The sequence below is a fragment of the Talpa occidentalis genome, unplaced genomic scaffold, assembly GCF_014898055.3.
Source record: "Talpa occidentalis isolate TD23 unplaced genomic scaffold, MPIMG_talOcc4v2.1, whole genome shotgun sequence".
NCBI lineage: Eukaryota > Metazoa > Chordata > Mammalia > Eulipotyphla > Talpidae > Talpa > Talpa occidentalis.
This window is the reverse complement of record NW_026555331.1, coordinates 16,699,858-16,725,473: the sequence shown is the minus strand read 5'-3', so window position 1 is coordinate 16,725,473 and position 25,616 is coordinate 16,699,858. Positions and strand designations below refer to the sequence as shown.

The 25,616-nt window shown below is 36.2% G+C and overlaps 1 protein-coding gene across 1 annotated transcript; it reads right to left on the bottom strand.

Annotated features, from left to right (window-relative positions):
• Positions 1-1,575: 1,575 nt before the first annotated feature.
• On the bottom strand, positions 1,576-25,616 carry MRPL13 (mitochondrial ribosomal protein L13). The gene is made up of 7 exons (XM_037502218.2): positions 25,540-25,616; positions 23,750-23,873; positions 17,972-18,065; positions 16,016-16,076; positions 13,474-13,560; positions 10,317-10,438; positions 1,576-1,875 (listed from the first exon to the last, which is right to left on the bottom strand). Exons 1-7 carry the CDS (start codon positions 25,564-25,566, stop codon positions 1,854-1,856), a joined length of 537 nt encoding a protein of 178 aa, XP_037358115.1. The 5' UTR covers positions 25,567-25,616; the 3' UTR covers positions 1,576-1,853.

Below are 25,616 nucleotides of genomic sequence, written 5' to 3'. Positions count from 1 at the left end.
ATCTAGCCGTGGCTAAATAAATCCACGGGCTTTGGAGCCAGACCGCCTGGGGTTAAATCCTGATTGTATCACTCAGCGGTTTTGTGACCTTGGCTAAGTTATTTATTGCTTATTGCTGCCTCAGTGTGCCTATCTTTATTTTTTTAAAGATTATTTATTTATACAAGCACTGGGTACAGTCAGAAGTGCGGGAGGGTGAGAGAATTCACCAGAGCCAGAGCAGAGAGCAGAACAGGCCGACTGACGAAACACACTGCTGAGGGGAGTGGCGGGCGGCAGGAGAGGTCTGTCGCGCCATGTGGGATCCTCGCTGGTGGCCAGGGATCGAACCGGTGCTGCAGAGGCTGCGGGCAGCTTCGCAGCCCAGCGCTCAGCTGCTGCTGTGCATATCTTTAAATGGGGAAGATAAAATTATGTTCATTATGGGGTTGACGTATGTACCAAATGAGTTAATTTACATAAAGCCGTTTGTCTGGCACATTAGCAGGTGCTTATACTAGCACGACTTCATCTGTAATGTTAGTATATCCCTCTAATCTTGCTTACCTGACCTCCAGGTGCGCTTGTGACAAGTTCAGCTACAGGGCCTTTCCACTTGCCGTAGACTGAGTGCTCTTTGGTGGGGTATGTGGTGTTGGGGGAAGACACGTGTGATGTGTTTTCCTAGTGCCTAGTACTGTGCTTGACATACATGTTTGCTGAATGAATTTGGGAAAGATATCTGAGACGCACTCCTTGAGTAGTTAGGATAAGAGAAGAAAAAAAACCATAAAAACACAATTGCCCAGCATCTTAATTTTCAGAATGGAGATTTTGCCATGGATATCTATCTATCTCAGTCGCCCAATCTGAGTCTAGCACAGAAGTGAACAGGTGTTGAGAGGTGAGCTGCAGAGACACAGTACAGGGCATTTGCTAATAGCACCACAGGCAGGGAGTGAGCTTTCTAGGGAGTAGAAGGGCATTATCTTATTATTTTGGTGACCATGGAGTCAGACTCTTTATTTTTTTTTTTTTAATAGAGGCATGCTTTTATTTATTTATTTGTTTGTTTGTTTTGTTTATACATGCACTGGGTACAGTCAGAAGCACGGGAGGGTGGGAGAATTCACCAGAGCCAGAGCGGGGAGCAGAGCAGGCAGAAGGACTGAAGTACACTGCTGAGGGGAGCAGCGGGCGGCAGGAGAGGTCTGCGCGCCATGTGGGACCCTCCTCCGGCGGCCGGGGAGCAGCCGGGGATCGAACCAGCGCTGCAGAGGCCGCGGGCAGCTTCACAACCCAGCGCTCAACCGCTGCGCCACCGGGGAGGCCCCGGAGTCAGACTCTTTAGAAGGAAGTCACTAGATGGGACACAGAAAGCATGGCAGCAGTTGGTAAATACCTTAGAGCAAACCTTACCCTATCCTTTTAGATTGGAGGCTTGAACGTAGGTAGATGGAGAAAAAGTCACTGAGAGGGAATGCGAAGGTGGGCGTGTTTTCCCAGGTGGTGAGAACAGTGATCTGGAGCTGGAGGAACCTGCACCTTGGGCACCGGTGGGCACTTGTTGGCAACTTAGAGCTACAATACTACTTTGAGTCTTTTGTTACATGCAAAATTAAATATTTTATTTTGATCATATATGACATTCAAATCACTTATATAGTAAAACAATTCTATAAACTAATATATTTTATTGCAATTTTTGATTGAAAAAACATTTCTTCCCGACCTTTTCTCACAAACTTTCAGCACCTAGAAGAGGTTTCTTGTCAAAACACAGTAGCTGCTTCACTCTGCTCTGCAGGTCAGGAGATACTCATCAGGAAGAGGTTTCAATCACCTCACTGGTATTTTCCACAATTTTCATTCTCCTATAGTCGATAATCTTCAGGTCTGAAAGATAAAAGCAACATTTGTTTCTTCATGAATTATTATTTCATTTTCTCCTGCTTAATGAAGATCTTTTTTTAATTTGAAACATCTAGACAGAAGATCTCTTGCTCCCTGCCCCTTAAGGTGTGTTTAGTAAATTTGCCTTTCCTAGTCTCCAAACAAATTCATAAAAATGAGATCTCCACAAACATCACATATAAGCTTTTTATGAAAACCACTAAAGCCAAAAAAAAATCTTTACAAAATAAGTGACAATCCCCAGGTTCTTTTGAGAGCATAAATATAGGCCACCTTGTTCCTATGTGTGATTGTATTTAGCAACTTAAAAACTTCAATTCACCTTCTCTGTTCTACTCTTAAGCATTCTTTTATAAAATCCTCTGTATAGAAAGGATTACTGTGATCTTTTAACTTCCCCAGATGATATGGATTTTCCCATAAAGGCAAATTTTAAATAATTTAGTTATTTTATATGCTAAATTTAATTTCCACTATGAAACATACACTAAATAAATGTAAAAACACCACCTCTTTGATATTTTATTCATGCACATATTATTCTTTTTTTTTCTCACAAGCTTATGCCTGAGAGATGCCTTCAGTAATACATTAAAATAAGGAACATGTTCAGGAAAACCTGAAATCACAATAATGGAGAAAATGAAGAATACGAAATTTTGAAATGCAAAACTTACAGTGTCCTTTTACTTTTTACATACTATTTAGGTGTTGCGCTCATATAGACTCTTTAGAAGGAAGTCACTAGTAAGTAAACTAAGGAGATACTTTTGGAACAGCTGTCAAAATATTTTATAGTTCAAGTTTTCTTTAAAATGTAGATCTCTGCTTGTTCCAAACCAACTTATCTAGTCCCTTTCTATAGCATGTCTCCTTACTAAAAACACAAGATACTAGAATCCAGCTATGAAGACAGACAGTCCAGTGGCTGAGTAAATGAACATTACAACTTCAAGTTACTATTTAACTCTGAGGACCACAGGCCTGGATCTGGGAAACCAGCCAAATAAGCTTCATCCTGTCAGCCTCTTATAACAGCAAGAAGAAACTGCAGAATTCTCTCACTATTTTTGAAATCTCTTTCCAAATGTGAAAACTGCATCCACAGTCTAGGAAGTAATGATGCCATAAGCTGAGATGAGAATGGCTGCAAAGCGTCTCTTTTAATCTTGTGGTATGTGACTCCTACAAAGTGGCTTCCAGTCAAGAAACACCAGCACATTTTAAGTCATCATTTTTTTTCTCCCACCCAGCTGGTTCCTATAACCACAAAAGAATGATGGTACTACTATTGGAAGGAATCTTCTAAGCGAATGTATTAACAAGAAGGCTCTACAACATCACTCAATAAAACTAAATGTGCTTAGTCACAGTCTAGTTATTTCCACACCAAAGGTTAAGTTATTAACAATGAGATGATAAAAGCATCTATCAGTGGAATTTAGGAGCACAGCTGGAAATGTGTGTAAAGGGTGCCATCTGTTGTGTAAAGGAGGGAGACTGGCATGGAGGCCAAGGGGGCTAATAAAGTCCACATTTCAAGCAGATTTTCTGGAGCAGTAAGGAGGATGAATTAAACTGCATCATGGGTGAGTAAGAAGAAAGGACAGATCTAGGATTTAAGAAGTAGGGGAAGTAACATGCTGAGGGGAGAGGGTGGGAAGGTGGAGCGACAGTTCATAGATGCCCACTAATTTTCAACCTCAGTGAGTATGATGCTGTTTATTTTTCAGGGCAGGGCATACAGGCAGAAGAACATAGTTTGAGGGTAAGGATCTTGTCTTTGGCCCCATGCTGAAATGGGGCCATGCAGGCAGCTAGTAATTAGAGTTTGGAATTTAGGAAAAAGGGCCCAGGAAGGTAGGTGCGAGTTTCTAACACAGGCCCCACTTTCAGATACGAAGTGGCCTAGCATCTTCAGCAGCTCTTCATTGCTTGTCAGGGTTCAAACACCTTGAACTTCAATACAGAGCCCTTCTTGCTGCGGCCCTGGCTAAGCCTCCCGCGTCCTCTCCCGCTCTGTTCCCCTACGGCCTATCCCCCTGCACTACTTGCCATTGCCTAGAGACGTGGGGTTTTTCTGCTTGGAATAGCTCTTATCTTTTCTCTGCTTTGCGGACTTGACTAATTCTTCAAAATTCACTTGAAAAAGCACATTTTCCAGAACGTTCTCCACAACTCTTTCTTTCTAACATAGGAAGGGCTCCTTTCTCTAAAACTGCCGGAGAACTTCATGCCTACTTTTATTCAGCGTTTCTCAAAGTATAATAATACAATGCATCCAAAATTGAATATATCAGAATTACACTAAAGTAGAGACTGTTAAGAGAAATTTTTGTTTTATAGTTATTAAACAATTTTTAGTAAGTAGTAAAAACCAAAACATGAATTAAAATTCAATTCGTCTCTCAGGGACATAAGATTCATTTATTCAAGAATGACAATACTGAGTGTTAGGTCCTGCATAGGGGTGGGGAACACAGTTCCAGCAAGACAAAGTGCTGTCTTCAGTTATATTTTCTAATAGAGGAACATATGTGCATGCGTATACACACCTTTGTCATGAAAGCTAAAACTGTTAAGCTTTCATATATGTGCTCAGTGTCTATGTGGGAGACTAATGAATCTTCAAAGATGTAAGACTAATTCTTCTTTCAAATTGTGCTGAACTTTCAGCTACTAAATGTTGTATGGTAATATTTATTTTGCATTTACTACTTGTGACCACAAGTACACTATTTTTAAACTAAATAGCTTTAAAACATAAACTATCACTTTTTTAAAATGAGGAAACAGAACTGACAAAAAGGCCTGTCTACACTGTAGAAAGTATTCTATGCTTGTGATTGCTCAAAATCATATAAAACTGTACCCCATCTCACATAATTCTCAATTTTCTTTAGCAAATACTTTACCCCTGAGAGCCTTCTGCAGAACACTAACCTGCCAGTCATTACATTACACAAGCAAATGCTACCACTAAATGAAAGGAGACTAGTTCATCTCAAAAAACCAGAAATGAAAAAGGGCAATACACTTCTATTATATTAAAAGTGGGGACATTTCTGTACAAGAATTTATTTTTTTGACTTTAGAAAAAAACTTTTTTGGGAGGTTTTAGTTTGCATTGTAAGCTTTTTTTTAACACTTTTTTTTTTTAATTAAGCTTTATTTTTTTCTTACATTGTTGTTTATTTTTGTACAATTGATTTCTCTGCTCAGGTGTAGTCCCCATAAATCTCCCACCACCGCATCACCTGTGAACTGTCATCATAGTCCCTTATGCTCTTCACTCCCCTATTTTGATCCCTCTTCCTCGCCACTCCCTGCTGTATGCCTCGGATCTATGTTTGTCTTCAAGTTTTGTCCCTTTTTTTTTTTGACCCTTTGTTTGGTTTCCCTGCATTCCTCCTATAAGAGATTGCACTGTAAATGTGTAAGAAATTCATTTGACAAGGGTTTCTGTCATAGTTCCTAGACACATTTAATATTATTTGTCCCTGTGAGATAATTTAAGATAATTTATTTTCCTATGGGGAAAAACATTTGAATTTTAGCTGTAAATCCATTTGGGTATTAATTTAAGTGCAATAAATCCTCAAAATATTTCATTCTGCCTTAGGTTTTATGGGCCACCAGGGGAGGCCCTTTTACCGATTAATTCTTAAAACCGTAATGAGGTAATAACCATAATCAAGGAAACACGCTCCAGAGCTTCAAAGCCAGATATACAATCATGATGCTCTGTGACAATAAAGGGCACATCTGTGACGTGCTCTAAATAATATTTCTCAGTATGATCCTTAAAAGGATCAAAACACTTAAAAGATTAGAATAAAATTTGACTAGTAGATTATTTAAAACATAAAATATGATCAAAGGTCATGTGATTGCATTTTAAGTCACTTCTATATGGATGGAATTATTTAGAATAAACCACACCAGGAAATTCAGTGACATCAAACAGTCCTTAAAGTAAAGTTGTTAGCTGTAAAGGTAAAGGTGCCCTTTATACTGACTTTACCACACACCGTTTCAAAAGGTAAAGGTACCTTTATACTGATTTTACCATATACCATTTCAAAAGCTCAACAGTAATTTTTTTTTTGACTAGTAAGATTGTTAAAATTTAAAATTCAAGTTATTGACTTTTCAATTAAAATGAACAGGAATTATCATTACATTCAATGACCACTTCTTAATCATATGCTCTATTAGCTGCAAGTGTGGATCTGGTTTTTGTTGTTTAAATAGAGATTGCTTTTTAACAATCAGTCCTAATATGCTTACATCCAAAAAAACCAGCAGAGTTTGGAAAGCTTAAACTTAAGCACTATTCAGCACTGGAAATACTGAGATCTATGGTTTAAGCCAATGCTGAGCTGGGTTGAGTGGGAAAGTTGGAATACAACCTTGTCCCTAGTCCAGCTAATAACTTCTGACTGTGAAGAGCAACAAATTAAGAAAATCTTATAGGAAAAATGCCAGATAACTAGACTAGCATAAAGTTATGGAAAATCTTGAAGAGTCCAGATCTCAGCCCTTTATGGGTTTTGAAAAGGTAAAAAGTCTCCACTATCTTTAATTAAGTCTCTGATGTAAAGTGCATTTTATAAAGGTGTAAGCAAAAATATTTTTTTCTGGGTACTAACTTAAAACTGAAAATCTCTGTAGATGTTTAGGATTAACAGCTTTTATGTCTGAGGACATATGGTTTTCTCTAATCCTTGCTCTCCTATAGAGATGCCACCAAGTCCCTCTTTAATGCTAAGGTTCCTGTCACTGTTTTCTTTTTCATGATTGGATCGATTACCTATTAAACTTCCTAAACCTAATTCTACTTTCAGCAAAGACAATTCCAGGGTCAATTACAGCTGTCCCTGTACCTCCTAGCTTTGTTCTTACCAGTTTCTCTCCTGCACAGGCATACCTCTAACAGCACCCTCTGCAAAGAGTATTAGAAGCCAGGAACAGGAGTTTCCATTATAAACATCTGCTTTTCAACATTTATTGATGCATTTATTGGTGTAGAAACTTTCCATACTTAGTGAGAAATAAAATATACATTTCTCTTTTGGTTTTGTTTCCTCATCCTGGATAATGCAAAGCAAATTCAAGTTGGAATTTTCCACATATCTGGTTTTTCCTAAGAAAAGCTCTCCTACAAAATCTTATAAAAATTAAAACTGGATACTGTTGTTTTATTAATATAATGTGTTGGTAAACTGCAACAACTATGTAAATATTGTTGATAGGATTAAAATAAGTCAACCATGTGAAAGCTACACTCTCAGACAACTGAATTATGAAAAAAGGGTAGTGTCTGTTCTTTTCTTAATGAATTCTCAGTGCATACTCTACAATGACCACTTATAAGTGGCAAACATGTCTATTATGTACCAAATGTAATTTCATAACATTTCCAACATAATTTATGTATGCAAGTAAAAAATACTAATACTAAGCATATATCTACTCATTTAAGGAATATAGATAATATTTCTCATAAGAAAAAAGCCTTTTAGTTATAAACTTACATTTAACCAAAACACTAAAATAGTTCCAATTACAAAATGCACATTAAAAACATCTAAAATTTTATTGCTAGGGAAACAAAAAACCAAAGCAAGCAATTTTAGCCTATTAATTGATGGTGCAATCCAGGTACATCTGTTACAGACAAGTCTCTACAGATTCACCACCAGATCTATTTGAATAAATTCCAATTATTACATTCCACAGGAAGATTACATTTTTGGCTCAGTTATTTTAAGTGGAACGAAAGTATATATCAAGCAGTTTCCTTCTCCAATAAAGATTTATTTTTCTTATGACAGCAAATCTACCAGAATGAAAAATTCCACTTTCAATGAATTGCATTGCATGGTGTGTCAAATATTTTAATTACAATTCTAACATATGTAATACTTAACACTAGAACTTTACAAAGGGAAAATTACAGACATGGCATATTTTGACAGCATACTAGACCCATGAAGGTACTGATATTTAAATTGATTAAAATCACATAAAATTAAAAAGTCAGTTCTTCAGGTACACTAGTCACAGTGTAAGTGCACAAGAACCACGTGTGGTCAGCAGCTATTTATTAAGCAGCTCAGATAAGTATTTTTTTTTAATCTTTGGGGGAACATTCTATTGCTGAACTATTTTTTTTTTTACTCTTTTTATTTATATCTTTTACATCATTGTTCATTTTTGTACAATGTATGTTTGTATGCTTTCTCCATTTAGGTATTCCCCATAAAACTCCCACCACCCATTCACCCGTGAACCATCACCATAGTCCCTTGTGCTCGTCTCTCCCCTTTTTGATCCCTTTTCCTCCCCTTCCCTTGCAGAACGTCTCTGATTTATAGTTGCTGGATAATTTTTTTTGAATTATTATTGCTGAACTATTGCTTAAACAAGTTTTAGTTAATCCAAACATGCACATTTCTTTCACAATGCTCACAAGCATTCTAGAGTAATAAGAACTAACTGGACTTGAAGTCGGCTCTAATGTATAGAAGAAAGAAATGTTGAATAGGGTAATGTTTACAGAATCTTTAAAAACTAGGACAAATATGCCATGATATATTCCTGACTTTCAGTAACTATACACCCACAATATTATTGGGAAAACAAGGTAATATATTTTGTCTGGTTACTCATTAGGTAAGATTACTTTAATAAGGCATGAAAGAAAGCCTGGTGTCTAATCCATATTCCTGCCATAGGAAAATCTGGAATGAAAAGAAAGAGAAGGAAAATCCATTCTCAGAGCTGGAACTCAAAAAGCATTTTAGTGCCTCTAAATTTCTTTAAAATGAGCATTTTGATCAGTACTCTCTCTCACTAAAATAACATTAAATTTGTTATGAATGGTTATTATATTATCTAGTGCCTATTATGGCATCTTTTAAGCTTCTATGAGAAGAATAGAGGTATCAGAATCAGACACAAGTTAGTTTTAATCCAGGCTGTACCCTTGGCTTACTCTTAAAAATAAGAATTACACATTTGTCTTTTAGGTCTGTGGAAAGAATCGGAATGTGTATAAATTACCTAGCATAGTGCTGGGCAAGTGGAAAGTACTCAGTATGTGATGAGTGATGGCATTATTTTGCTTATCATGTGCAGATTTAGCAAAGAAGAGCCTTGACACAAATTAGCAAAGTCACAAAGATTTAAACACCTGAAAGGCTTCTCCAGTGTGGAAAGAGTCTGAACATTATATGTATATACACCCAATAACAGAAGAGTCCTCGCTCGGTCAGATTCCTACACACTGGCAATCCTAGGAAGGCTTGGCTTTTCATGAACCTATTTGACCAAAGAGAGATACCCTGAGTACAGAGAGTATTACCTGAGGAAAGATTAGCTCTCTTGTGCAGGTCAAGCAATGAGGATGTGGGGTTCTCTCTAGACTGTAAACATTACCCAGACCCCATATTGTTATTTACTGTTCTGTGCACTGTGGATACAACGATGAACAAGGTAAAGTCTCAGTTCTTGAAGTGCTACATTGGTGATGACAGAGTACCCAGCAGGTACCAGAGCAGAATGCGCCTGGGCACTTAGCCTGGTCTTGAATGTTTAGGCATGGTTTCTTAAAGGCGATGACATCTAAACTAAGGTCTAAAGAATGAATAATTTATTCCAGCATGAGGCAAGGGACATGCTGTTTTATGTAGAAGTAATAGCAGGACAAAGACAAGGAAGAGTTAAATTGTATAAAAAGGGTGCCTATATAAAATATTCTGTTAGTGTTAGGCCAGTATAGTGGAGTGGGAGATTTAAGCTGAAGAGTCAGGGAGGAGTCAGGTCACAGAGTGCCTCAGAGGCCTAAAAAAGAAGCCTGGAAAAAATTAGATGGGAGATAGTATGTCAAATCTAAGTAGCTTTCCAGATTGCAGGTATAAGAAATTATAGGGAAAAGAGCAAAAACTGTTATTTTTTAAATTTTGTTTTTCTCTTTACATCAAAACTATCAAGTAACCAGAATTAATGAGTTTCCATTAGATGATATTTTCAGCTTAGTGAAGTAATCTGGAAAGAGAACCACTTAGTTTTTAGTAAATGAAAATTCATTTATTGTCTAAGAGTACAATCAATGTTAAGTAATGTCATCCATAATATCAGATAATTATAGCCAATTTGTACTATAAAATATGCTTATACTTCATTAATTAGCTTGTACTTCATTAATTAGCAAGGCTCTAAGACTTAAAGACTTTTGGTTCTAACATCTACTTCTAGAGTTAAGTTGATTTGCAGTCAGAATCTGCAAAGAATATACAAAGGGTGAAACACTTCACTCTTCCTACTCCCAAGGATCTTATCTGATTAGTGAAACAAAAGATACTAAACGCAGGTAAAAAAAAAAGACCAAGGACAGGGAAGAGAAAAGAGAGACTTACGGAGACCACACTCTTGGGAAGGCCTCTATTTCTTCCGGTGTGTACTCATCCAGACGTTTGGGAACTTTGCGTGGTTGAGGAAGCTCTTCTACTAAATTTTTAAGAATATCTTCTGGTATATCCTAGATAAAATGAAAATTTAGGCTTATTTTTAATTTAATTTTATTTATTTATTTTTTAAAAAATATTTATTTATTTATTTATACAAGCACTGGGTACAGTCAGAAGCGCGGGAGGGCGAGAGAATTCACCAGAGCCAGAGCGAGGAGCAGAGCAGGCAGAAGGACCGAAGTACACTGCTGAGGGGGGCAGCGGGCGGCAGGAGAGGTCTGCGCGCCATGCGGGACCCTCCTCCGGTGGCCGGGGAGCAGCCGGGGATTGAACCGGCGCCGCAGAGGCTGCGGGCAGCTTCGCAACCCAGCGCTCAACCGCTGCGCCACTGGGGAGGCCCTAGGCTTATTTTTTAAAAAAATATCTTCTTTAGGAATATTTTTCAATATTTAGTATTAAAAATAACAACTAAAGAATGTTACAGAATGAGAACAACATAATCTTCAAAAGAAAATTTGTGAAAATCACTGATAAGTTCATTAGATCAATGACAGAAGTAATCCCAATACAGTAATACACTTTATATTTTAACCTTGACAAAGGTATTTCTATGACAAATTAGACATCTCCAACCTTGATAACTGTCTAGTCACTATGTTCTATTTTTCCTAAATATTATTTTATTCCCTCCCTTCAACTGCAAAAAGGTACTGTCTTGGCTCATTTTCATGATTTTTCATCTGATGACTGTATGTACTAGGTCTACTGCTCCTTGTGCCACAGACTTTCAATCTACATTCCATGTGGTTGCCAGAAAAAACTTTCAAAAATGAAAATCTGCTGAATCTTTGAGTCATTTAGCCAGCAAACATGTATTGAACTCCTTCTATGAGCCAAAAATTAAGGCTAGAGGCTGAGTATATAAAGGAAAATAAAAAGATCCGGGCCTCTAATGGCTTGAAATTTTAAAAGTCACTCCTCAGCTGAAAATCTCAGGATCAAGTTCTAACTTCTTAGCTAAGTCAGTGTTCTTGCTCCTGCTCTGCCTCTCCAACTTCACACGCACCAGGGCTTTTGGGTTAGTGACTTGGGTTTTCATATACTGGACTACAGTCAATTAATTGTTGGTGCTTTTATTGAAGGAATGTATTCTCCCTGCTCAGAACTTCCCTGGGTTCTATAGCCAAATGTTCTGTATAATAAAAGGAAAAATAAAATGTAAAAAAGTCTGACTATATTTGAAAGATAAGCGTAAAGAAGAAAGAACTACAGGAATTAGACTGAATAAAGGGAATGACAAAAGAATAACCAAAAGAATTAACATTCACATTGTGCTAACTGATAGGAATAAGGGAAATGGAATTGCACAGTAAATACTATTCGCAATATGTTTCTTTACTAAAAAAGCATTTAAAAAATATTTAACATCTCTTTCCAGTACACTCAAATATTCAAATATAATTACACAGACTAGAGTAAGTAGAGATGATATTATAAAATAATGTTCTGGCTTTATTTTTTCCTTACTAAAGGAGGCTATTACCAGTTGACATTTATGAAAATTTATGAATATTTTATACTTCTTTGGGAAGCCATTAAAAATATCTGTAGATCATTTACAAAAATAATTTCAAAAATTGTCAAGCACATAGGGTGTGGGATGAATGGGTTCTTAGTAAATATTTGCTGTTTTGAAAAGAATTTTGACTGAAAATAGCTTACCAAATTTCCCCAAGAAATGAACTTGCCAAATTTCCCTATTAGAGGAATTCATTGAAAGAATGGATAAAATCAATCTAAGTGAGGAAGGAAAGTTCATTAGGCACTAAACATGAAACCAGGAAGAGAGGGAAATGCCTCCTTTAATTGCACACAGATAAGGTAACCCTCAAATGCAAATTGTATGTATATATGGAGATTACAGAGTTCTTTGTAGAGTGGGTGGTGACCTAAGAGAGGAATCTTATTGTCTGCAGGTGTAAGATCAGATGGTTTCCAATTTATAAACTATGTATGTCCAACATAAGCCACCTAGCACAGGGGCTAAGTGTTCATTTACTTTATTATTTTTCTGCAATTTTAAAAGAAATTTTAAGATTCATGGTAACGAAATTACATGGTATTGACAGCACCTAGCACTTACTATGCCAGGCTCTGTTCTAAGTGCTCTACAAATGTCATTTCATTTAATGCTTACAACAATCTGAAGTAGGTACTATGATTATGCCTATTTGACAGAAGAAAAACAGAGCTAGTAAGTATTTAGCCCACGGCAATGAAGTCAGGAAATGGTGGGGCATGGGTTCTAATCCAGTCTGATTCCAGACATGGACTCAACTAGTTTATTAAGGAACCTCTAGTGTTTCATTATATTATACTGAAGAGAAATCTTTGTATTTAAAAGTCTAAGAGTAACAATAAAAATATTTTATTTTTCTTAAAAGTAGTTTTTAGTTGAATAAATTTTGAGAAGTTAAATCATGGAAAATAATCAGCAATGAAAGCTAAGTTATTAATCTATGACTCATACAGGATTTGTTACTAGTCATATAAAAAGTGAACTAAAGTCATACTTTTTTTTAGTGGATGAAATTATCAGTGAGTACCCTCAATTAACAGGGGCTCTGATCCAATAACTCCTCAAAAGAAAGAAGTTGTTAAAGTGGAAAACAACAGTTATAGGTTTCTAATTTTTAGCACCATGATGGCTCATTTTATGGTACATTCACATAAAATAGAGAAAACATTTCAGAAGCTGACTTAAGATATTACTGATTTTTATTTTATTATAATTAGTGATTTTTCCTGGTCCTTTATTTAGGTTTTCTAAATTCCTGCTTTGAGTGAGACCATCTGGTATTTTTCTTTATCTTTCTGGCTTATTTCGCTGAGCATGATCCCTTCCAGCTCCATCCATTTTGCTGCAAATTGCATGAGTTTATCTTTTTTGACTGCTGAGTAATATTCCATTGTGTATATGTACCACATCTTCTTGATCCAGTGATCAATTTTGGGGGAAAATAAGTCTACAGCTAACACTTTAAAAAGAGAAGTAATATTTACTGAAAATTTACAAAAGCATAATTACCAGTGGCCACATGCTTACCTCATCTGGGAACAGATGCAACCTCTGCATCAGAGTTCTTCTGTGAAGGTTTTTTGGTAGCATACCATAAATAGCTAGTTTTACAATCTGAAAAACAGATATATGTAGAACTCATTAAGAAAAATATGACTCAGGATATAAAGAAGGCAAACACAATTAGAGGTAGTGATTAAAGCGAGCAGAAGACCCAGTGTGAATTAGAAAGAAACTGAGATCTAAGTAAATATATGGTAGCAACAGAAAAGAAACATTATTGTACATATTATTTTCTTTACATATTTATTTAGAAAAGGGACATAAGTTAGAGATTAAAAATAATCTATGTATGTGCTACTTTAGCTAGAAAAAGAAAAAAATTCTCTAAGCTTATATAAGGATTTGTGGCTCAAGTGATCCCTGATGAGGCCTTAATGCTGTTGCCTGCAGGTGGGAAATCAGATGGTTTCCAGTTAATAAACCATGTCTAACATAAGTCAGTTATGGAAGTGACTTCATAAGTCACTAATCTACAGCAATGGTAAAGGTGTGCATTCATTGGAAAGTTAAAATGTATACAGTGTAGTACTACCTTGTTATCTTGTTTACAACAGGAGTCCCATTTCACAGATGAGGAAACAGATGTAGTAAGGTTAGAGAAATCTCCCAATTTCATATCTATAAAAAGTGATGGTGCTGGAATTCGACCTAGACACAGTTTTACTCCCAGGGCAGACACCCCGCACATGTAATCACACTGATAATACAAACCAAACACACCAAGTACTGATTAGAAAATTGTCTTTTGGCAGCAGGTCTGCTGTTTTAGATAAACACTACATGCAAATATCTGATAAATGTATGCAAATAGCTGATCTCTCCCTTAACAAGCTATTCTTTTTCAAGACACAGTCAAAATTGAGACTTAAACCTCTTGAAAGGGTAACTCAAATGAATTTTAATTCTGAAATTATTTTCCAAATCCTGATCAAATATGCATTTTAATCTTTGTTCATAAAAAGTAATAACGTACAATTTTTAGAGGTCATCAAATGCAAAATCCCTAACATCAAAAAGTTGTACTATACTGCCTCCTAGTGTGCAGTTCACATACATGACTAAAATAGAATTATTTTAAAAATCACATATTTATAAAGTGTAAAAATTATAATCTATCACAAGTTTTAGTATATATCAGCAATCCTTATTGTTTTTAATACCTTTACATGCAATCACTATTGATCACCAAAACAACGCTTTATTTGACATAATATAAGTTATGAAATAAACATTGATTGAATGATTCTTAAGCAATCTTTTAAGCATGTTTTTGTAAAATAGATATGAATGATAAAAACAAACAGAAAAACATGAAACTTCTAAATGTTATATCAGAACTCATTATAATAAATACACCCTTTATGAAAAAACCAAAGAAATGGTTACATCCTCATGACAGATCTTTATTTTTCATTTACCATTTTAGGGAAATAAAAAATAAAGAAGAATGTCTTCACAGTCTAACATTTTCTCATCTCTGAGTGTATTTATATAGGAAACTAAAATTGTTCCAATTAGGGGAAAATGTTTTCTATCCTTACATATAATTTACAGACTTGGTTGTAAGAGTCAAGGAGAAAAAAGTAAAATTGTGAAATGTCAACAGAAGGCTTTGCTTTTAGCAAAACTGAAAATTAATGTTCGGATTACAAACTGCTCCCAATAAATAACTCAAGTGATAAAATGGTAAAATAATAATCATTATTGATGTTAATAGTGCTATTTTAAAAAATCTTTTTCAAAGTATGGGACCAACTAGAGGTTAGAAAGAGAAGAAAAAACTACAAGAAAGAGTCCCATGGCTGGCATTTACCCTGAGGGCATCAGCTTATTGCAGGGTTTGGGTTATAAAGGACTACCCCAGTGGGGTCAGGTAGTGGGGTCAAAGGCTGTCATAAATCTAGGTATTTTCAACAGAAAGACAAGTCTAGGGTGTGATGTGTGGAAACTGAACAATAAAAGTTACCTTAACAGGTAATTGCTGACAATGACCCTGCTCTCATAAAGTTCTGAGGCGCCCTTTTTATGGGGATAAAAATCCAAAAGTCTAAATTGTTGCTTAGTGGTCTTAGGTTGCTATGCATTTGCCAGAAGCAAAGTAAATCTTTTCTGCAGAAATTTTTGAAAAATAGGTCTGAAAGAATTTCCAGAGATTACGTTCCATTGTGCATGAGCTTACCAAGTATTCTGAGCAGAAACAATAAATTGCAGACCCACGAAGACCACAGATATTAAAATCAGACACACACACACACACCTCTCCAAGACATTTTCAGCAAACATATATAGTGGGTGATAATGTGGATATGAAGAAATCAAAAAGTATTAAAATTCACTAAATGCAAAACAGACTAATCATTAGGAAATTATCGAAACTGGTATGCTAACAGTTAAGCAGAAGAATTTATAGCTTTGAATGCCTGATTACAGGCATTGTAAGATTGAAAAAACAGTTTCTGAATCCACCTTCCACAGATGATAAATAAAAACTATTTAATAGACTTACAGCCACTGGATCCTTCTGGTGTAGCTGAGCAGCTGTTACTTGTTTAAATCCACCTGGGTAGCTATTAAAAGAAGAAAAGACATTAAACGTGTGAGTAGACTATGGTACTGTATTTTTGAAATGAATATCATTTTACAATATGAAAACTATTACTGTTATTATAAAATTATACTTGTTTCTGGAAAGTATACTGTTCATTAGTGTTAATTTTTAAAAATAAAGTACTAATTTGTCCCATTTGAAATACTACTCTTTTAAGTTGTAAAAGTTCTACCTCTTGGCAAATTTCTTGGCATAATTATTTCTCTAAGATTTTAAAATTATTCATATTTCATTATGAGGTAGTTCACCACTCCTTGAATTAGAGAGAAAAAACAATGAACTAAAATGTTTCATATCCCCTGCCAAACTACAGAGTCTTTATAACTATGGGTAAGGTTTGGGAAAAATACTGGTAGACCTCTAGGTTCTGAAGTCAAACTCAGACTCTTACAGGTCAAAATATTGTTTCCTTTTAGGAGCTGAGGTACAACCACTATGTTTTACGTTGGTTCAAAGTAATTAAATATTTCATTGCATTCAGATTAAAGTTATATATAAAATGGAGAATCTGTAGAGATTTAAAGAAACAGATATTTGGGATAGTAGGGAGGCAGATTGAATGAATACCCCAGATTTCAATTTTAATATTTAGGTTTTGTCAGTGGCTACAATAGGCAACTCACTTACCTTTTTATCGATGAGTTTACTCATATAAGAAAAGTTTTAATATCTGACCCATCTAACTCTTGAGAGCTTTATGAGAGTCAAATGAAGACTGCCTAACTTATAGATGGAGGAAAGAGACATTCTAGTAGAAAATTATCAGAGCACAGATAGGCAAGTGTAAAAGACAATACTGACTGACAAGCAATGTTTGTATCTGAAGGAGACACTAAGATATAGTGGGAATCTTTGAAGCAAAGCCTATAATGAACTTCGAGGGATTAGAGATTTTTAGTTGAGGGAAAAGAATAATCAATGAACAGTTGCTGATAAATCTCTCAATATTATCTGAAGAGGTCATGTGGAAGAGACAGAATTCTTTTTATGCTGTTCCCCAGAGGAGAACTAAGATTGATAGGGGAGCTCTAGGAAAACAATAGCATAAAGAGCTTTTAAAACTTCAACCATTCCAAGGGTGAAATGAATAGGCTGCCTGCTGCTTCATGAGTTGCGAGGTCACTATCACTCAAACAGGCAGAGAGCCTATGACTTGAAAGGTGTACATGGAGATTTTAGGTATCTTTCAACTTGAGATTTTGTTCACCTTTCCTTAAACCTTTCATGTACTTTCAGATGTTTAGTATTATTCTAGAAATAGCAGTAAGATGAATCATAGGAAACAGAAAGAAAAGAGAGGATTGACTAAACAAGAATAACCTTGACCACTGGCATTATGTGAAAAGCTTCCAAGAAAAGCAGGCTGTAAGGTAATAACTGATATTGGACACAATTTTCTGGCTTTTTTTGATTGAGAACATTTTTATATGTAACATGAGTACAATTAGTATTTCCTTAAATGCCAGCTTGCAAGTAGTACCTTTTTCTTTAAAATAAGACTAATATTATTTATAAAGTAATACATTTAATTTTTCATTTATTTTTTAAGATTTATTTATTCATTTACACAAGAACCGGGGTACAGGCCAGATGCGCGGGAGGGTGAGAGGATTCACCAGAGACAGAGAGGGGAACAGAACAGGCAGACTGATGAAATACACTGCTGAGGGGAGCAGCGGGCGAGACAGGAGAGGTCTGCTGTGCCATGTGGGACCCTCGCTGGCCGGCTGGGGTTGATCTGGCGCTGCAGAGGCTGTGGACAGCTTCACAGCACGGTGCTCAACTGCCTGTGCCACCAGGGGACGCCCAAAGTAATACATTTTAAATGCCTCTTTCTTGATGACATCATCTTACCCAGTATGTGAGGAGTATACTTTCTGTTCCCATTTGTTTCCTGAAAATGCAATATGTCTTGTGTTCATTATGACAACATGATCCCCGCAGTCACCTAGATTTAAACAAAAAATTTTATAGGAAAAATCGTGACTTTTAGAAAAAGTGGCCTTGGTTACTTTAAAAGCTTATCAAGTCCAAATAACACATTAAAAATATAATACAAGTCATACTCTAACATTTAAGTGTACAAAGAGTTGGCTGGTCATTTGGAAAATATCAACACTTAAGGTAAAAGAGAAAAAGATGCCAATAATAATCATACATCTTTTGTTGTTGATTATCAACAATAAACTTGAAACTTATACAATGCTATAATGCAATGTTACTTCAGTTAAAAAAAAAAAACAAACCTCTAAAGGTAAAATACTGTTATTCCTATTATCTCTTTCCATTAGTAAACACACTCACTGAAAGTGTTTGTATTACATACTTTAAAGTATCTAATACAAATTTTCCTTTAAAAACAGAAGAGAATATGAAAACAATATGCATACAGATGTGAAAAGTATGTTTTGCCAATAGGTAAATTGAAAACAAATATAAAACATCATGATTATTAAATCTTCTCAAATTTAGAGAATAGAGTACTATGATCTATGCTTAACTACAAATCCAAGATTTTTTTCCAACCATAGTAAATGCCCTAGTTCTTTTCATTTGTTAAATTGTATCCATAAAATTTAAGTTCAACATCAGTTCCCAGAGAACTATCAAATTTCCATATGGGCTTTCCTCTTTATTTCATAAGCTATATTGAGAAATAATTGACATATATCACTGTAGAAGTTTAAAGCAGACAGTATGATGGTTTGCTTTTGAAACATTGTGAAATGATCACCTACAATAGCTTCAGCTAACACCCATCTTCTCACACAGATACAAGAAAAGAAAAAATACTTTCTCCCAGAATGAGAACTCTCAGAATTCACTTTTTTTTTTTTTAAAAGATTTCTTTATTTATGCATACAAGAACTAGGGTACAGGCCAGAGGTGCGGGAGGGCAAGAAGATTCACCAGAGACAGAGGGGGAACAAAACAGGCAGACAACTGAAAACACTGCTGAGGGGAGCAGTGGGCAACATAGGAGAGGTCAGCTCCCCCACTTCACAGCACTGCGCTCAACCCCCTGCACCACCAGGGAGGCCCTCAGAACTCACTCTTAACAACTTTCTGATAAGGCCTTTCCTACACCTACATCTAACATCAATTGATTGTGCAAAGATGCCTGAACTTCTTTTACGATCTGATTTACCTCTATCTTGTCTTACAATTTGTGATTTTATACCCTCCAACTCGACCCCACTAAAAACTCTTACTTACATATCTCTTAATAAATAGTTACCAATCACAATAAATGTTAAAAGATAAAATTCCTGGTATTCATGTTAACTAAAATAGGATTTGTTCTATCATGTCTGGCTTCCAATCAATTCCTTTCTTAGATTTCATGGAAGATGCCCTTAGTTCTTATTTTAGAAATCATACCATTGAAAGTCTGAGGTATTCAGACTTCACACATTTGGCAAGAGACATTGGTTCAATTTAGTGGGAATCTTCCGAAATCAGCTTGATAGTCCTTTCCGATTGATCAATCTACTCACTATGTATTTACCAATACTATTCTTGATGCTACAGATATAGTGATAAATTTAACTTAATCCCCTCTTTGAAATGAATCTTACATTCTAGTAGAGTTGATAAAGTTAGAAAGATAAAAAGTAATGGAGTGAAAATATTAATTGGTACAGGTTTTTAAGTTTTCATTTCTTTGGGATAAATGTGCAAAAGTACATACATGTCCAAGATGTGTGGTATTTAGTTTTATAAGAAATTGCCACACTCCATTTTATAGTTCCACCAACACTGCATGAGTAGTAGCACTTCTCTGCATCCTTACAAGCATTTATTGTTGTCACTATTTTTTCACTTTAGCTACTCTGATAGATGTGTGGAGGCGTCTCATCGTGGCTTCAGTCTGCATTTCTCTAATGGTTAATGATGCTGAACATCTTTCTCTGTGGTTATCTGCCATCTGGTCATGTACATTACCTTCCTTCTAATTAGACTGTATTGTTCACTGTGAGGTTTAGAACTCTTTTTGTACTCTAGACCCAAGTCCTTTGTTGGTTAAGTTGTCTGTAAATATTTTCATCTAGTCTATGGCATGTCTTTTCATTTCCTTCAGGGTCAAATCCTTCCTTCTAAGTACTCTGCTTTAGCATAGGGGTTTTTAAACTGCATCCGATAGACTCTTAGGGTCCTAAAGTAACTTAAAAGGGGTAAGGGCCCAGGTCTTTCCCCTCCTTCAACTAGTGCTGCACTGGTTTTATATACTGGGTCTCCTTGTACTATTTGGTTTGAAAAATGTTTAAATAATAGTTATTTCAACATAGTGATAAGCAACAAAATTTGGCTTTGGCCTTTATGCTTATTTCCAGACTTATGTCCAAATGCTGACTTCAACATTATTTCCTGCATAGCTGAATTTATGCATGGGGATTGTGCCAGATGATCATGTAGGTTACTACAAAATTTATTGAGTAAAGATGCTATCATAGGAACAAGATATGTTGTTCAATTTATTGATGATACCTAAATACTCACTTCTAAAAGAGGTAAATATTCTAAATATAACCTGGAGCAAACATCTATTACAGCGCTGTGTTTGATATTCTAGGAGTGAATTAAAAAAATCAATGTGCAAGAAAGACTGAAAATTTAAATGATACAATAATTAACATTTAAAATAGTCTGACACTTAACTGAATAGAAAGAGAGAAATATGTTAGCTAGGTAAGTTTAGGAAGGATATCAAACATTTCTCCAATAAACCCTTAAAAGATTTAATAATGCAAGGAAGAATACCAGCAATTAGACCTAATCTAATCTGTGTAGAATTGTTTGGTGTGCTAGCTTCATAACATTAATCTTTAAGAAAATGGGGTGCAACTTTTATTTTATTCCACATAGACCAGGAGTTATAAGATCATCAAAAAAAATTTAGACAATGCTAAGGAAAGGTTTCCCTTAAATGCTCCTATAGTTCTCTTCAAATAATTACTCTATAGGCAGAAAAAGAGTGGAGTCCTTATGATGAATAAATTGTAATTCAAAAATCACCAAGGGCCTTTCTGTTCACTTATTAGTAGAAAAAAAAAAAAAAGGTTTAAAAATATCCCCCAAGTCCCAAATTCAAGAGGAGTGCTCTAATTAGGAGAATTAAAAAAAACAAAAACAAAAACCTTATAAATGGAAAGTTGGTTTTCCAAAAACTTCGCAAATGTCCATTTGACCTGGAAAATAGCCCATACATTGAATAAATTATGTTCAGATATGTTACTGGCTAACTTTTATAGCCATTTCTGGATAGATGATCACAATTTGTAATGTTATTTTTCTTAGGCATTACATGTCAATTTTAAAATAAACATTTATAGTGACTGATTACATAAACCATGTTTAATAAGTGTTGATTAAACCAATAAATGTTAGAAATAAGCTTAAAACAACAGATTTTTAAAATGAAAACTGCAATTCAAGTTTTGATTTTAGTGACACCTTGTGGACATGAAAAGTTTTCTAAGTTACTTATTAAGCATAGTGAAAGAAAAATGCAATTTAATCTTCAAAAAATTAACCTCTAATTTTATGGAAAAGCTATTTTCCATGATCAGAAAAGATGCCCTGACAGGCAGCCACAAAAGTTCTCCTGGTGTTCTAAAAGCTCTTGTTTTACCAACGTCTTTTTGTGGATTTTGTGTCAGGTTTTATGCACATTTTGTGCTTTTTACTAATGACTTCACTGTGTAAACCTGATGCTGAAGTGGTGTGTATTGTTAGTAAGTAAAGAAGGCTACAGTAGAGAAAATATGTTACTTAGATAAGCTTCAACAAGGTGTGAATTATAGTGCTGTTGGTCATGAGTTCAATGTTAAACAATCAGCAATGTATATATTAATATATACATACAAACATACACACATAGTAATAAAATGTCTTTAAACAGAAACACACATTAAAAAAAATCAAAACTATGAACTGACTGGGTGAAAAAAAAGGGACCAAAAGCTTGCAGGAACCAAATCCTGCACTTCTTCTAGGAGCAAGGGTTTGATATTCTCTAAGTAAGCATTTGGGGCAATTTTTTGAAATATAACTGCCGCGGACAATGAAAACTGATTGTGCTGATAAAGCATCTATCTGAAAGTATTTTTCCAGAAAATATTCCTGACAAGCATCTATTATAGATAAGACACTATACTAAGTGCACAAAAAAACAAGAATTAGCATGACAGAACCCTTAGATCCACAATTGTGCTTACAGATTTCAAAGGGTGTGGGCTTTTGATACCTTAATGTTCATTTAGTGAAAAGCAGCAAATTTAAGACACACAGGATATCATAAATTGCTCTTGGTCCAGATCAAAACATATGGAATATCCTCCCCTAATACCATGGATCCAAAAATTAAACTTAGTCTAAATTTCAAAGTGCTAGTTAAATTTTTAATTTCTTCACTCTAAGAATTGGTATTTATGAATGTATGCTTTCACGCAACAAAGTGGACTTGGAATCCACATAACTGGAATCAAGCAGTGTTATAGGCACTGGGGAAACAACTAAGACAGAATCAGGCAACGTTCCTGTCATCTTGGAACTAAGTCTAGTGATGGCAGCTGAACAATATACAAATATTTATCAATATATAGAAAGTGAGTTGATAAGTGATTGAGCAGATAATCTCTCAAAAATGTGAAGCAGTAAGCCATGGAGTTATCTGAGAGAGCATTGAGTCAGAGGGAGCAAAATGTGGCATTAAAGGACATCAGCATAAATACAAACTAGTTTCCCCTGTACATTTGAGTCCAGTAATGCCCATTTTATGGACAGACCTCAGAGAAACTCTTCCACACGTGCAGGCAGAAAAAGAACAACATTGTTTGTAATGGCCAAAAAAAAAGTGACACCATGAAAATGTGGAGTGTATGGGTATTCATTTCATCATCATCCTTACTGTTACTTTTCTTTAAAATATTACCTATATTTATATATAGCTATAGATCTGTACATTTCAAGTTTCAAAGTAAGTCACAAAAACTGTGATCAACTGCAACAAATCTTGTTCATGGGGCAAGCAAAATGAAGAGTAACAACTGATATTGTGGGCTAGACAGTGAAGTGCCAGTGAAGTCACACAAACCTGCCTATAGTAAGCCAAATCAAAGGGTCTTTTTGTTTTGTTTTGGAAAGATACAGAAAAGGAAATCTAATAAATCAAAACAGTGCAAAGTAAACTTTCCATGCCTAGTTAGCACTTGTATATCTTTTTAGGGGAAAGTGATTTTAGAAGAGAGGGCAAGTTTATTTACTCATTTTCAAAAACTCTCTATTCAAATGAATGTTGTCATGTGAAAAGACATGTGTAAGAGTGAACATTCACAGTTCAAATCAGGGTATTTCTGAGAGTGAAAGAAGGGGCTACTTATAATTTTTCCTGTGGCAATGGCATAAGATGGGGTCATACAGGCAAATTAGTAGGTACTATTTTCCTATGAATAAGCCAAACTCATATTAGTGCCCTAATAGGTGGGTTTTTATTTTTATTTTTTAGCAAAAGTGAGATAAGGGATCCTTATGAAAAGGAGGTCCTTAAAAACAGCCCAGCCAAAATTCTTCAAGATTCTATTTTTGCATGAAAACTACGGCTACTAATGACAAATCTAAAAAGGTACTCACTTAGTTGATGGTACATGGGTTTATGCAATCCTTGAAGTCTAATTGATGCCATAGCAGCAAGCTTGCCGGGGGGCTGCATTTTCCCGTCTAAGAGATACCATATTCGAGCAAAAGTGGCCCATTGCTTGAAAATAAGAAGATGAAACAATAAAATCCTAGTTAAAATGGAAATAACTGGGCCTCCCCGGTGGCGCAGCGGTTGAGCGCTAGGTTGTGAAGCTGCCCGCAGCCTCTGCACGCCGGTTCGATCCCCGGCTGCTCCCCGGCCACCGGAGGAGGGTCCCACATGGCGCGCAGAACTCTCCTGCCGCCCGCTGCTCCCCTCAGCAATGTACTTCGGTCCTTCTGCCTGCTCTGCTCCCCGCTCTGGCTCTGGTGAATTCTCTCACCCTCCCGCGCTTCTGACTGTACCCAGTGCTTGTATAAATAAAAATAAATCTTTAAAAAAAATAAAATGGAAATAACTGAGTTTATTATTATTATATTTACCATCACGTGTATTCTATAGTTAATGTCAATGATTCATTTGAAAAAATACCATACCATTCAAGAGTTTTGTCTTCATTTCTATTTCTGAAAAGGGGTGTGGTTCTCATTATTCTTAAACCATATCTACCTAAAGACTAATTACTCTATCTCTTGCAGATCAATTCTTTGATATTTTGATTGAAAAAAATTGTGATAAAAAAATGCTGACACAATGTTAAGTTGCTACGAATTTTTTAATGTTCAATTTTATTTCTTGCATTTACCGCATCGGGGATAAGCAACAAACAGTCCAAGAAAGAAATCATGTGGAGGAGGATTGAGTTAAGAGGCATCACAGACCAACAGATCCGAAACTGAAGGGCTGCGCTTAGACACGAAACCTGCAATTTCAGCCTTCTCTATCTCAGTTGATGCCATAAGCGTGGAGTAAGACGCTTCTTGTTTTGCGCCCAACATCCAATTCCTCCAGAAATCTTATTGGCTCCAAATCTCACTGGCTTTCAAACCGCACTGTTGACAGCCTGGTTGTGCCACCACGTCTAATCTGGATTACTGCAATAGCCTCCAGACGGTTTCTTCCTTCTATCCTCACCTCTGAAGAATCTCAATTTAGTAGCCAGAGTGCTCTTTGTTTTTTCGTTTTCGTTTTTTAAAGATTTATTTATTTATGCATACAAGAATTGGGGTAAAGGCCAGAGATGTGGGAGGGTGAGAGCATTCACCAAAGACAGAGTGGGGAGCAGAACAGGCAGACTGACTGAAATACACTGCTGAGGGGAGCAGCGGGCGAGACAGGAGAGGTCTGCTGCGCCATGTAGGTTGCTCCCTGCCCGGGGACCGAACTCATGGTGCAGAGGCTGCAGACCGCTTCATAGGTTGCGTCTTAACCCCCTGTGCCACCAGGGAGGCCCCCAGAGTGCTCTTTGTAACACCTAAGTGAGATCCCGTTATTCCGTGGCTCAAACCCCCCCAATAAGCTCTCCTTTCACTCAGTAAAACCAAATTCTTACAATGATCTACAATGACATACGCGACCCACCTCATTACCTCTCTAACCTTTTCTCCTAATGTTCTTTCCAAGGGGAATAAAACAACACAGGAAAAGGGCTGACTGACAAGAGCAGGGGGCGAGGACCTAGAGGATGGCCTGAATCATGACCCCCTAGTTATGCCTGCCCACGGCACTTCCTAACCCAAGGACTCGGCTTTCTGGTCCCTCAGCTCCACGAAATCCGGCGGGGCGAGTGACCTCCTTCTGCGGGCGTAATGCCTCTCATCAAGCCACGAGAGTCCGAGCTCACCTGGGTCGCTTTAGAGAAGCTCGACATGCTTCCCACCTGCAGGCCCGCCCTCCTTTTCCCAGGATGCAAAGCCGGGT